The sequence below is a fragment of the Hemiscyllium ocellatum genome, chromosome 2, assembly GCF_020745735.1.
Source record: "Hemiscyllium ocellatum isolate sHemOce1 chromosome 2, sHemOce1.pat.X.cur, whole genome shotgun sequence".
Taxonomy (NCBI): domain Eukaryota; kingdom Metazoa; phylum Chordata; class Chondrichthyes; order Orectolobiformes; family Hemiscylliidae; genus Hemiscyllium; species Hemiscyllium ocellatum.
The window spans coordinates 83054303-83068840 of NC_083402.1; the positions used below are offsets into that span (position 1 = coordinate 83054303).

Sequence of the window (14538 nt, forward strand, 5' to 3'; positions counted from 1 at the left end):
ATCCTTCCAATAGGAAGGAGGCCAGAATTGCCCACAATATTCCAACAGTGGCTGAACCAATGTCCTGTACAGCTGCAATATGACCTCCCAACTCCTGTACTCAATACTGACCAATAAACGAAAGCATACCAAATGCCTTCTTCACTATCCTATCTACCTGCAATTCCACTTTCTGCACTCCAAGGTCTCCATTATATTTGATTTCATTGTTTAACCAACAAGGAAAATACATTAAAGCCATTTATTAATAGCTAGCAATTATGATTTGAAATAGATCAAATTTCCATAAAACACTCACCATTATATTCTGGAAAATAATCGACTAAATGAGAATACATGATTTTTTCTTCCAGAAGATCCTTCTTGTTTAGGAAGAGAATGACTGAGGAACTATGAAACCAGGGATAGGTGATAATTGTCTTAAATAATGCCTTGCTCTCCTCCATCCGATTCTAAACCAAAATATAAAACACTTTTACATTAAACAGATAACAGCAGATAACCAACAGAGAAAACCATTGCCTCTGGGATGCATTGTAACAAAGTTACCTTGGAAAGATGATTCTGTATAAGGCAAGAATTCTGCCCAGTTTTATATAGAGCAGATAATGCAGGTGGCATTATTTCTAAAATGTTTTTAATTGGGGTGTTCTACTGGTGAATATTTTTCCATCTTTGACGATGTCAATAAGCAAACTAATTCTTCAGTGGTTTACCGTGCCAGTGATTACAAAGAAGAACTTAAAGTGGCACTGCCAACAGCCAAATAAGTTAATTCCGTTCTATCGGAAAAGAAAACAGTAAAAAAAAGGAATAAAACTAGGGCGGACCACATAGCATTAACTTAGGTATCAGTTAGTGGCAGAGCCAGCCTAACCACTCTTTCAAAATTTCCACATAGAATCATAGAGCTGTACAGCACAGAAACAGACCCTTCAGTCCAACTTGTCCATGCCAACCAGGTATCCTAAATTAATCTAGTCCCATTTGCCAGCATTTGGCCCATGTCCCTCCAAACCCTTCTTATTCATATACCCATCCAAATATTTTTAAATGCTGTAATTGCACCAGCCTCCATCACTTCTTCTGGTAGCTCATTCCACAAACGTACCACCCTCTGCATGAAACATTTGCTCCTTGTGTCCCTTTTAAATGTTACCCTTCACACCCTTAAACCCATGTCCTCTAGTTCTGGATTACTCCACTCCAGGAAAAAGACCTTGTCTTTTTACCCTATCCATGCCCCTCATGATTTTATAAACCTGTATAAGGTCACCCCTCAGGCTCCACCATTCCAGGGGAAACAGCCCCAGCCTATTCAGCCTCTCCCTACAGCTCAAACCCTCCTACCCTGACAACATCCTTGCAAATCATTTCTAAACCCTTGCAAGTTTCACAACATCCTTCATTAGGAGGGAGACCAGAAACTTGGGTACATCAGCCAAAATTTAGAAAGCTGTTAAAAAATCTATTCAAATGACAGTCTGACACAGTCATATCATAAGGCACCTATTTGTTCTTAAGGTGATGCTGTGCAACTTGATTTTCATTGCTGCTCTCCATCTGATGTAGGTATACCCATGACACTTTCAGGGAGGGAGTTCCAGGAGTTTTACTCACTGAAGTGAACATAATGTAACTGGAAGACAGGCTAGTGTTGACACTGGAAGGGAGACTTGCAGTTGGTGTTTCCATGAGACTGCTATCCTTATGTCTCTACATAGTGGAGGTTGCTAGTTTGATCAATACTGTTGAAGGAAACTTGGTGATTTGCTACATTGTACCTTGTAGATGGTACATGCCATTGCCATCTGCTTTGGTGGTGGAGAGATTGAATGTTCCAAATATTTACTGGAATGCAGATTAATCATTTGTTTTGGGTTTTGAGCATCTTCACTGTTGTTGAGGAGACACTCCTTCATGCAAGGAGTATTCTACCATATTTCCTGATAAGTGCCTTGCAGATGGTGGACAGGCTTAAGGGAGTATCGAGGTGCATTGCATTTAAGAGAATTTCTCACCTCTGATGCGTTCGTGTAGCTGGAGTATTTATGTGGTTCTTCTAATCAGGTTTTTGGTGAATGCTAACCTAATCAATGGATGTTGATTTTGGAAAATTCTGTGGTGCTAAAACTGTTGAATATTAAAGAGAAATGTTTAGAACCTCTCATTTGAGATGGTCATTTCTTTGCAAATTGTGTGGCATAAAGATTACTGGCCATTCAGCAGCCCAGGCCTCAATGTTGGCCATAAGGACACAGATTGCTTCAGTAACTGAGAAGTTGTAGATGGTATTGAGCCTTGTGCAACTGTCATCAATTCCATTTCAGAGCTTATGCTGATATCATTGATGAACCAACTCAAGATGGTTTGGCTAAGGACACTACCCTGGGAAAACCCCAGAGCAATGCTGGGGCTATAATTGTTGAACCTTGATGTACACAATATGCTGTACAGTCATCGAGTCATACAACATGGAATCTGACCCTTTAGTCCAATTTGTACATGCCGACCAAGTTTCTCTTGATGGCACTTGCTAGGATAATACCTTCCATTCATTTGCTGTTGATTGAGAAAGAACCAGTGGGGCTGTAATTGACCAAATTGGATTTATCCTGCTTTTTATGAAAAACTTACCTGGGCAATTTTCCACATTGTCGTGCATAGGTCAGTGATGTAGCTGTAATAGAATAGTTTTGCAGGAAAATGGCTAGTTATCAATCACTGAAAAAGTTGCTGTCTCGGTGTCTCAAGCCTTTTCTTGATATCACATGGAATGAATCAAATTGGTTAAAGACCGATGTATGTGATGTGGTGACCTACTAATGATGACAAGCTGAATCATCCACTTGATACTTCTGCCTGAAGATGATTATAAATGCGTCCTTTTTTTAACACTGGTCTATGGTTTGTCCGTCACTGTTATGGGTATACCTACATCAGATGGAGGGCAGCAATGAAAATCAAGTTGCACAGCATCACCTTAAGAACAAATAGGAATGATCAATAATTGCATGTATCAGGAACAGGAGCACATTAAGTCCACATTTGATCCATCACTCTAGATGATGTGATGATAGTATTCCTTGATGTTATCAATACGAAAAGCCCTTTCAATCTCTATTATGAACACACTCATTAACTGAGTTTCCTTAGCCCTTTTAAGGGTACTCCAAACAATCATTATTCTGAGTGAAAAAGTGGGTACAGTCTGTCAAACTATCATGTTGCCAAGTTATTTAAGTGTTCAGCCCTTTAAAATTAACATAAACCTGCCTGAGCAGATAAAAATCAGTTCTAACTGTTTTAATAGTTGTTCGTTGACAGAACCACAAGTGCTTTCATTCTAACATTGTGAATATTTGACTGCTTTCCATAACCGATCATCACTGTGGAGGGGAAATGGGTGTTCTTGTTTATATATTGATTGACAGCTCAGAGAGGTCATTAAAAGATTTGATGTGGGATTATTAATTAAGTCTGGAGGGAATTTATGTGCTTTGAACAGGCATTCATGAATGAGTTTTTTAAAAAATATTTTTTGAGGGACAAGGACAGCAGATACATTAGAGCACCACCAAATGCAAGTTTCCCATCCAAACCACTCATCTTACTGACTTGGAAATAGATCACCATTCCTTCCCTGCTGCTGGGTCAAATCCTCAGAATTAACTCCCTTAAGGCATTGAGGGTCTACCACCAGTACATGCACTGTAACAGTTCAAGGTGACAGCTCATCACTACCTTCTCAAGGACAACAGGGAAATGCAATAAATGCTGACCCAGTCAGCATAACCTGTATGTGTCACAAATGAATAAAAAGGAATAATAGATATTGAGAACTTTATTTCTTCTCAGCATGGTTTCTGAGATTCCTCATGGTGGGTATAAGGTGAATTGGTATGGAGGGTATACGGGGAAATTGTGATTAGGTTACAACTTGGCACTACAATGGCACTGGAGCATAAACCAGCAAAATCATGCAGTGGGACCTTCGGTTAACATAGATTGTTATGTATGGGCATGTGGCTACAGGGCTTACTGCTTCCAGAAATGACTGGGACAAAGTCCTGGACAACCAGAGTAACCTTTTCAACTCCTCACTCACCAGCTCCTGCTCTGTACCCAAGGGTAAGGCACAGCCTATCCCACATTGATCCCACTCCGCGGCTCCAGAAAAAATATCACATCATTTGAAGATGAAGCAAATCAAGAAATTCCCCAAATCCCACTATCCACCAAATCCAGTCAAAATCCAAGCCCTTTGTATGCAGTATTATAGTGAACTGGAACCAGAATCTACAACTTTTACATTGGTATTTAACTAGAATAAATAAATGAAGCTCACATTCAAAGAAAAACAACTTTGGATTTCACTTGATATGAATTGTTTCAATTACAGGAAATGTACAACAGTCAGACCACTTAGCCTTACTCAGACTCCATTTCATTTATCTGATATTATTTTCATTGTCAATTATTTACTGCATTGCTGTTATTTGATTGAAATTAATTTTTGTGACAAGTTCTGAAAGGAAACTAATTCTTTCAATCATAGAATCCCTACAGTGTAGAAACAGGCCATTTGGCCCACTAAGTGCACACTGGCTCTCCTCGGAGCATCCCTCCCAGACTCTCATCCCTTCCATCGCCCTGTTAGTCTGCATTTCTCGTGGCTAATCCACCTAACCTGGACACTATTGGCAATTTAGCATGGCCAGTTCTCCTAACGTGCACATCTTTGGAATGTGGAAGGAAACCAGGGCATCTGGAGTAAGCCCACAGAGACACGGGGTGAGCATGTAAATTCCACTCCGATAGTCGCCAGAGACTGGAATTGAACCCAGGTCCCTGACACTGTGAGGCAGCAGTGTTACTTTTTTTCACAGTACTATCAATAATCCGAGCGAAATACATAGCACAAAAAGAAGGTTCATAAACGAGGCAAATTAAGTTTCATCGTTACATGGAAGAACATAAACTTAATATTTAAGCTTTCTTTACTATGTGTTTCATCCAGGTCATTAATTGCATTGTAAAACATTTCCTTTCAGAAATTTCAGCATCAGGACAGAGACTCATTCAGCAAAAAAAACTGACTGAACACGGAAACGTTTTTTTAAAAACAGACGAAATGACAGGAAAATGTGTGTAAATTGAGGAATATGGCACTGGTTATTCTTTACAATCAGTGCAAAGCTACGATAAGTGCCTCTGTTTTTGATAATGCCAATGCTACACAAGATCCAGGAAAATAATTAACTTCAGAAATTTCCTCCATTTTTTGTGACTTTAGGAATTTCTAACACTTTTTTTTAAAAAGTACAAGTCTTCAGTAAAAGTTGGATCTTGTTGACAATCCTATCATACGATTGCCAAAAAATAATTACCTCATTATCACATTCAGCCAGAACCTGATCATATTCACTTAGTGCAACTAAGAAAATGATTGAGGTGACATTCTCAAAACAATGAATCCATTTTCTTCGTTCAGATCTCTGACCTCCAACATCTACCATCCTACAAAGTAAAGCAAAAAAAAAATTCAAACTCAATAGTATTGAATGTTCAAACATTGAATATGTAAACTACAAACACAATGGAATTTAATTTAGATAAATGTGAGGTCCTGCATTTTGGGAAGGCAAATCAGGGCAAGACTTATACAGTTAATGGTAGGATCCTGCGAAGTGTTACCAAACAAAAAGACTTGAGTGCAGGCTCATATTTCCTTGAAAGTGGAGTCCCTAGTAGACAGGGTACTGAAGGCTGCATTTGGTATGCTCGCCTCTGTTGGTCACTGCATTGAATGTAGAATTTGGAACGTCATGTTGCAGCTGTACTGGACATTGGTTAGACCACTTTTGGAATACTGCATGCAATTCTGGTCTCCTGGCTATAGAAAGATGTTGTTAAACTTGACAGGGTGCAGAAAAGATTTACAAGGATGTTGCCAGGATTGGAGCATTTGAGCTTTAGGGAGAGACTGAATAGACTGAGGGGCAACCGGAGAGATATTTATAAAATCATGAGGGACATGGAAAGGGTGAATAACCTAGATCTTTTTTCCAGGATAGGGGAGTCCAAAACTAGAGGGCATAGGTTTAAGGTGGGAACGAAAGATTTAAAAGGGACCTATGGGGCAACATTTTCATGCAGAGGGTGACACATGTATGGAATGAGCTGCCAGAGCATGTGGAGGCTGGTACAATTACAACATTTAAAAGACATCTGGATGGGTACATGAATGGAAAGGATTTAGAATGATATGGTCTAAATGCTGGCAAATGAGACTGGTTCAATTTAAGATATCTGATCAGAGAGAGAGTGAGAGAGAGACCACCAGCAGACAGACAATGGGATATAGTAGTTTAAACAGAAAACAGAAACAACTACCTTCATTCTTAGTTTTATTAAGAATCAGCTCCACCAGTGAAGTGTGTTAAATGTTGCGCTGGCATTTGTAAAGTCCAACTTTTTAAACAACCTTTAAATATCTCATAATCTAAGTGGGAGTTTAAACAAAGCAGTTAAGGTAAATTCAATTCCTCAGGTTTGAAATAGGATAAGACCTTTTAATTTGTAAAATAGGTGATTTGGCAATGTCTTTAAACAGCTCAATTAACAATATTGGGGCCTCTTGTGGCATTGTGGTATGGCTTTCCCTGATCCAGAGGGCTCCATTTGAGGGGCACTGTTCCTACGTCTGGGCTAGAAGGCTCTGTTTCAAATCCCACCTGCTACTTTTTTTTTTAAAAAAAAGTACTGATAACAAAAGACAGCTAGGTTTTGAGAGAGGCTCTTCATATAGTGTTGTGTTCTTACCATTGAGCCAGAACATATCAAGACAGATTGGTTTTAAAAAGTTAAAAATCACACACCACCAGGTTATAGTCCAACAGATTTAATTGGAAGCACACTAGCTTTCGGAGCGACGCTCCTTCATCAAGTGGTAGTGGAGGGCTCCATCCTAACACACAGAATTTATAGTAAAAATTTACAGAGTGATGTTACTGAAATTATACACTGAAAAATTGATCGTTAAGTCTTGCATCTGTTTGAATGCCATGATAGTTTCACTTCTTTCACCAATGGAAACATTGTCACAAAACTTTTTAGTAAAAAGTTACATTCTTGGGTGATAGACAATATGTTGAAGGTATTAGCCCCCCGTGTCTCTGTCTATGCCATGATGTTTTAATGATTCTAATCCTAAAAAATGAGATAACAGAGTTCTACATGAATGCCTGCAGTCTTTGCGCAAAGTACAATGTAACCCTGAAAGTACAAATTCACCCCATCAAAATATGTGTGCGCATGTGGGTCTTTGTCTGTCTGTGTGTGCGTGTCTGTCTGGGTTGGGGGTTGGGAGTGTGAGAAAGAGTGTGTGTGTGTGTAGTGAGTGTAGAGTGTCTTAAGTCTGTGAAGTCTGTGCATGTGAGAGTGTGGGAGTGTGTATGTCTGTAGGTGTGGGTGTCCGTGTGTATGTGTGTATAGGAGTGCCTGTGTGCGCACAAACACACCCACACACACCCTTACAAACATGCACTCCCTCACAGACGTAAGACACTCTACATTCACTACACAGACACTCTCACCCCCCCAACCCAGACAGACAGACAGACACACACACACACACACACATTTTGTGGGGTGAATTTATACTTGCAGGGTTACATTGTACTTTGCTCAAAAACTGCATGAATTTATGTAAAACCCCATTATCTCACTTTTTAGATTAGAATCAATCTAAACATCATGGCATAGACAGAGAACACAGGGGGCTAATACCTTCAACATATTTTCTAGCTATCACCATTAGATTAGATTAGATTACTTACAGTGTAGAAACAGGCCCTTTGGCCCAACAAGTCCACACCGACCCGCCGAAGCGCAACCCACCCATACCCCTACATTTACCCCTTACCTAACACTACGGGCAATTTAGCATGGCCAATTCACCTAACCCGCACATCTTTGGACTGTGGGAGGAAACCGGAGCACCCGGAGGAAACCCACGCAGACACGGGGAGAATGTGCATTTGTTAACAGCTAACCCAAGAATGCAACTTTTTAATAAAAAGTTTTGTGATTTACACATGAAAGAAGTGAAACTATCATGGTATTCAAACAGATGAAAGATTTAACAGACTATCAATTTTTCAATGTATAATTTCAGTTACATCACACTAAGTTTTTGCTATAAATTGTGTTAGGATTGAGCCCTCCACTATCACCTGATGAAGGAGCGATGCTCCGAAAGTTACTGTGCTTCCAATTAAACCTGTTGAATTATAACCTGGTGTTGTGTGATTTTTAACATTGTACACCCCAGTCCAACACCGGCATCTCCAAATCATGGTTTCAAAAAAGGGTTCTTCCCCACTGGAATGTTGATTTTCAGACAAGGAAAGGATCCAGAAGGGGAAAGTGGAACTAAACTACAATAAAACCTTTGTATGTCTCTGAAAGTAGTTTTTTGCAACAATTCAACATATGGATATGGATCTGTGAAACAATATTTCTCAAAAAAAACTAAGATGAAATGGCTCATGAGACAGTTGATGCATTGGTAATAATTTTCCAATACTCCATAGATTAGGGGGAAGGTTCCACTGGATTGGAAAGGGTGGATGTAACATCTTTATTCAAAAAAAAGGATACGCTCAAAGCAGGAAGCTAAAGGACTATTTTATTATCAAAGATATTATGGCAGGGGCATTCAGAGTTTCAAGGAAATCATGCAGAGGGTCAGCATGGTATTCAGAAAGAAAAATCATGTTTACCAAATTAATTGGAGCTCCTTGAGGAAGTAACATGTGCTTTGAATAAAAGGGAAATTGGTGCATGTTCTGTACTTGGATTCAGAAGGCATTTAACAAGGTGCCATAAAGATTTGGTGAGAAACAGAAGTCCATGGTGTAGGGTGTAACATATTGACATGAAATTTGGCTGGCTAACTGCAAGCCAAGTGTAGACTTAAATGGTCATTTTCCAGTTGGTATGACATGATGTCTGGTGTGCCACAAGGACTAGTGCTGGGACCTCAAATTCTTACAATTTATAAAAATTACTTTGTGAAAGGAATCAAAATTATGGCTGCTACATTTGCTTGTGACACAAGGATAGCTAGGAAAGCCAGTTGTGTAGAGGGCATTACAACACCAGATACAGATGGGTTATAAGTGAGTGGACAAAGATCTGACAAAGGGAAATGTGAAACTGTCCATTTCGCAAAAAAGAATAGAAATAAAGCATATAATCCAAATGGTGAGAGATTACAGAATTTGGAGATACAATAGATCTGGGTGACCCTGTGCATAAATTACACAAGGTTACTGCAAAGGTTTAACAAAGAATAATGACAGCTAAGAGAATGTTATTGTTTATTCAGAGTAGAATGCAATACAAGGTGGGAGGTCATGCTTCAATCTCACAGAGCACTGGGGAGACCACATCTGGACCACTATATATAACACTGTCTCGTTTATTTAAGAAAGAATTCAAGCATCTTGGAAGCAGTTCAGACAGGTTGACTAGCCTAAAGCCTGGAATGAGTGGATTATCATACATAAGAAAAGGTTGGGCAGGCTCAGCTTGTACCTGCTGGAGTTTAGAGGTGTAACAGGCAACTTGACTGAAACAATCAAGATCCTGAGGGGTCCTGACAGAGCAGATGTGGTAAGGATGCTTCCACTTGAGGTAGTTTTGAATTAAAGATCACCATATAAAAATAAGGGATCATCCATTTAAGAGATAGGTAAAGTTTTTTTTCCTCACAGAAGGTCATGAATCTTTGAAATGCCCTTCCTCAAAAGGCAGTGGAAACATCTTTAAGATAGGAGGTTGCTCAGCAAGGGTGCTAAAGGTTATCAGACATAATTGGGAATGTGGAGCAATGAGATCAGCCATGATCATATTTAATGACAGAGCAGGTCCGAGCTCTTTCTGTGTATGCTCGCGCTTAACAACAGAAGGTGAATTTCAAGTATTTGCAGTCGATGCCTTTATACTGGGACACACTCAAGAGTCAGGTTTTCTATTTTATACACAAACCTCTTGCGCCCAGGCGGACTTACTAGGCAAGGTCTTTCAGGTAGTTTACAAATGGAAGTATTTCTTTCAAGTGCAACTAGAGAACATAAATAATTTACAATGCACTGATCCATTGTTCACTAAGTCTCAGCCAAAAAAAAGAAACTATGTCACTGCTTGAAAAAAGAAGAAACTAAGTTTATAAATACCTACGCTGGAAAATCCACAACTACCTAAAATGAAACTAACTTAACTACTATCTCCAATCGGAGGCAGGACTTACTTATTTTGATGGATAGGAAATCATTGTCTCAATGACAATGACAAAGGTAGTATTTGAGGAACCTTATTCTCTTCTTTTTCAGATTTGCTTACAGAAGTGCACATTTAATAAAATAGGGCTGTGGCTTTAAATACATAAAAAAATCTTTCAAATCACAATATTTAGAGAACTGTCCTTTAGATTCCTAGACTTTTATATTAACACCTGCTGGATTGTAAATGTGGCTACTACACCATAAATTAAGGTTGATGCACATATTCATACATAAAAATATTGCCAGTGTGTTCTCAAAAAGTGCACATGGAGTAAATCATGAGTTCATGAAATCACAAAGTCAAACATTAGAATCCAGAAAGGTTCGAAGCTGGTTAGTCAGTCATTGCATTTCAGTTATCAGAATGCTGACTGACTTGGGATTTAGTATTAATTTGAGCTTGTGGTAAATACAATAGCCATGTTAGTGCTATGTGTTTCTCAAACTGTGTTCCCTGAACGAGCGATGTAAATGAGTCTCCATTTTTGCATAGATATTATGTTTTGATTCATGTGAAATTGACATGGAGCTTTCTCACATTAAAATGAAAAATCCATTTCTAACTATTCAGTTTCAATACCTGAAGATTATGTTCTCCAAATCAAAAGGATATTCAATTATTCCAGTTGTTGGTACTCTGACACGCAGTACGTCTTGCTGAGTTGGTATATATATTGGTGAACTAATGCGGTCTACGTCACTAAGATAGCTGGAAAATGAAAACAGATCAATAACAGCAAATTACAAACCCTTCAACATAATTCATTGCATCAATGTTTAAGAAAAGCAGAATTAAAACTGATGCATACCAATAGTTGCCAAAGACAAACATATTTAATAGTTTCTGGTTAGTCTAGTTCCTGAAATGTGACAAAATCCCATAGAAACAAAACCTTATAGCGGAGTTACGGAGATGATTAAACCAAATCAGTCTGTCTACTTCTCTATTTGCAACAGTAAAATTAAAGCCTTCAAAATAAAACCCTCAAAGTTGACCCCAATGTTTCCTAACCAGACTTTTGAATAACCAACTAAATGAATAATTAATTCCAAACATTTGTTTAATATGCAAATCAAAGACTTAGCAATTTATTATCAATATAGTAACTTGAGCACGGCAAAAGTTAAACAGCAAAGTAATCTAATTGGTCTATACTTACCTAGCAGGTTTTTTTCAGGGCATTCACACAATAGACAGACAGATAAACACTTAAAGGAGTAAAAGAAATAACAAAACTGGCAGATTACTTAAGTGGTTTTCATGATATGTTGTTCCATAGTGATAGATGATGGTTGACTTTGAGTATGTTGATCAGGGTCACCTTTACAGTCACTCAGAAAGGGTGTCATAGAGAGGTTAGACTGGGAGCTTTCAAATCTTGGTGCACTATAGCACAAACAACCAGATTCTTTCTTCATATCCAAAACACAATTCAATCTATGATCACTCCCTGACAGCTTAACCATATCCTCCATGTCCAAATTACTATTCAGCATCTGCCATCTTTCTCAGCACAAAGTCTTTGCCAGACTTGCCGGAACCATGGACTGACCTCAAGAGCCAACTTCTGCTATCTGTCAGAACAATGCTTTTTCTTGGTGATAAAGTGTCTGCAGAACTTTTTGATCAGGAACCAACCTGTAATCAACTTCCAGGACATGCCTCAGCTCGGTTTTTCTTTTAACCAGCTTTACCCACAATCCAGAAGTCATCTTCAGCTCACAGTTCTCAGTTCATAGCTCCAAACCACCAAGATTGATAAAAGAAAAGTAAAAGTTATGAATAACCATTGAGGGCTCCAAAACAAAAGAGGCGCAAGCCCACTGTTGGCTCTTGACTAGAACAGTTCAAGCTAACAACACTGTTTTGCTTTCATCTCATTGACTTACGTCTCTCCTTTATTGAAGAAATTTTAACAGTAAAGTATTTGAAATTCTAATCAATCACTACATCAAAATCCATGAAACTCTTGTTATTTACAATAATATTTCTAAATGAGTTATCCCTCATTAGTGAAACAGAGAAAATAGTTTTCAAAACCCTACATCACTTTGAAAGTATCAATTAAATATAGTCAGGGTCTCTCAGTTCCAATGGAAACAATTCCAATTTGCCCCAAGCTATAATTTCCTATTACTATATTGATAAATCCAAGTAATAAGTGCTCACCAGACTAGGGCTCTCTATTTTCTTTCTTTCATATAAGGAAGACATTTTAACACTGTCATTCCCTTCCCTCAAAACCACAATTCAAATCACCTCTACAAATATAGATACAGAGAATAATATGAACCAAACACTGACACTTTTGTTTCATCTTCACAAACATATTTTCAATCCACGCTGCTATACTTTTCAATGCACGATGTGCCTCTGCTCCCATGGAATATAGCAGTTTCTCATAGCTACAGCTTTCCATTGCTGTTATCACTCTGACAAGTCTGCACTGTATATGCTCAATTGCTTTAATACTTTTTCCATAATGGCTGCCTATAACAATATATGTCTTTGTCAATGTTAAATCAAGGAAATAAATTGGGGTTTAGACAGATTAAGTCAACTTGAGATAAAGAGCTTGTTTTCACAAGTGTACAACATGTCAAGATGACATTTAATTTATTTTTAAAGAAACAACTTGCACATATGTAGCACTTTAATGTCAGAAAATGTCCTAAGGCAATTCACAGGGGGATTAACAAACTTGACAAAGAGATATAAGGAGATATTACACACACACAGAAGTTGTCAACACGTAGTTTGAAGGAGCACTTCAAAAGAAAGAGGGAGTAAGGAGGTAATTCCAAACAATGAATTTAGGTAGTTAAAGCTGATGTGCCTATGGTGCAACAACTACAATAAGACCACCCTAAGACCTATGAACAGCAGGTGGCCATTCAACCAGAGTAGGGAAACCGCTGGAGATAATTCCAAAGGAGAGTATTAATCGCCACTTGGACAGGCATGGCTTTGTCAAAAAAAGGTCACACCTAACAAATTTGCAAGGATGGGTCCAAGTGTTTAGATTAAGGTAGTGCAGTTGATGTAGCTCATATGGATTTCAATAAAGCCTTTGATAAGGTCCCACATGGGAGGTGGATAAAGGTAAAAGCACATGACAGCCAGAGTAATTTGGCAAAATAGATCCAAAATTAGGTTCCTGGTAGGAGACAGAGGGTGGCGGTATAACATTTACATGAAGATTGGCTGAATGACTGATAGTGAAGAAGGTCTTAAATTACAGGAGGATATAGGAGATTGATCAGATAGGCAAATTAAATTAAACCCTGACACGAACGAGGTGATACAATTTGAAAGAAACACCACCACAAGAGACTATTCAGTGAAGGGGAGGATGCTAGAAAGCTCAGAGAACAGTGGAATACTGAGGTGCTTGTCCACAGATCCCTAAACAGGTTAACAGAATACAGCTTCCAGTCACACGTAGGTCATAAGAGCAGAAGGCTATGTAGGAGATGTACAAAACTGGTTAACCCACAACTGTGTACAACTCTGATTGCAACACGATAGGAAGGATGTGATTACAGATGGATGTGCAGGGGGTGCAGAAGAGATTCACCAGGATGTTGCCTGGGTTGGAATATTTTAGCAATGAGGATAGACTGCATAACCCCAGGTCAGTTTCTTTAGAGAAGATCGAGATGGAATGAGATTTAGGTATGTACAATTAGGAGGGGCATTGACAGTGTGGGTAGAAAGCAGCTGTGCCCATTAATCAATGATTTAATAAAAAGAGGGGACAGAAAGGATTTGACAAAACTTTCTTCATTCAGACAGTGATAAGAATCTGCAATACACCATCTGGGAGAGTAGTCATTGATAAAGCTCACAACCTTTAAAAAGTATATGAATGAACACTTCAAATATTCACAACGTTCAGGTAATGGATCAAGTGCTGGAAAGTGGGCGGCACGATGGCACAGTGGTTAGTACTGCTGCCTCACAGCGCTAGAGACCCGGGTTCAATTCCCAACTCAGGCGACTGACTGTGTGGAGTTTGCACATTCTCCCCGTGTCTGCGTGGGTTTCCTCCCACAGTCCAAAGATGTGTAGGTCAGGTGAATTGACCATGCTAAATTGTCCGTGGTGTTAGGTAAAGGGGTAAATGTAGGGGAACGGGTGGGTTGTGCTCCGGCGGGTCGGTGTGGACTTGTTGGGCCGAAGGGC

At 39.0% G+C, this 14538-nt stretch overlaps 1 protein-coding gene across 2 annotated transcripts in view; it reads right to left on the reverse strand.

The window, feature by feature from the left end:
- LOC132823891 (guanine nucleotide-binding protein subunit alpha-14) overlaps positions 1-14538 on the reverse strand; it is a 156757-nt gene that overhangs the window by 8888 nt on the left and 133331 nt on the right. For both annotated transcript variants that reach the window (XM_060838003.1, XM_060837994.1), the window contains exons 4-6: positions 10933-11061; positions 5391-5520; positions 299-452 (exon numbers count right to left, since the gene is read on the reverse strand). In XM_060838003.1, the coding sequence (XP_060693986.1) occupies positions 299-452; positions 5391-5520; positions 10933-11061 (413 nt within the window). The remainder of the gene's footprint in view (positions 1-298; positions 453-5390; positions 5521-10932; positions 11062-14538) is intronic.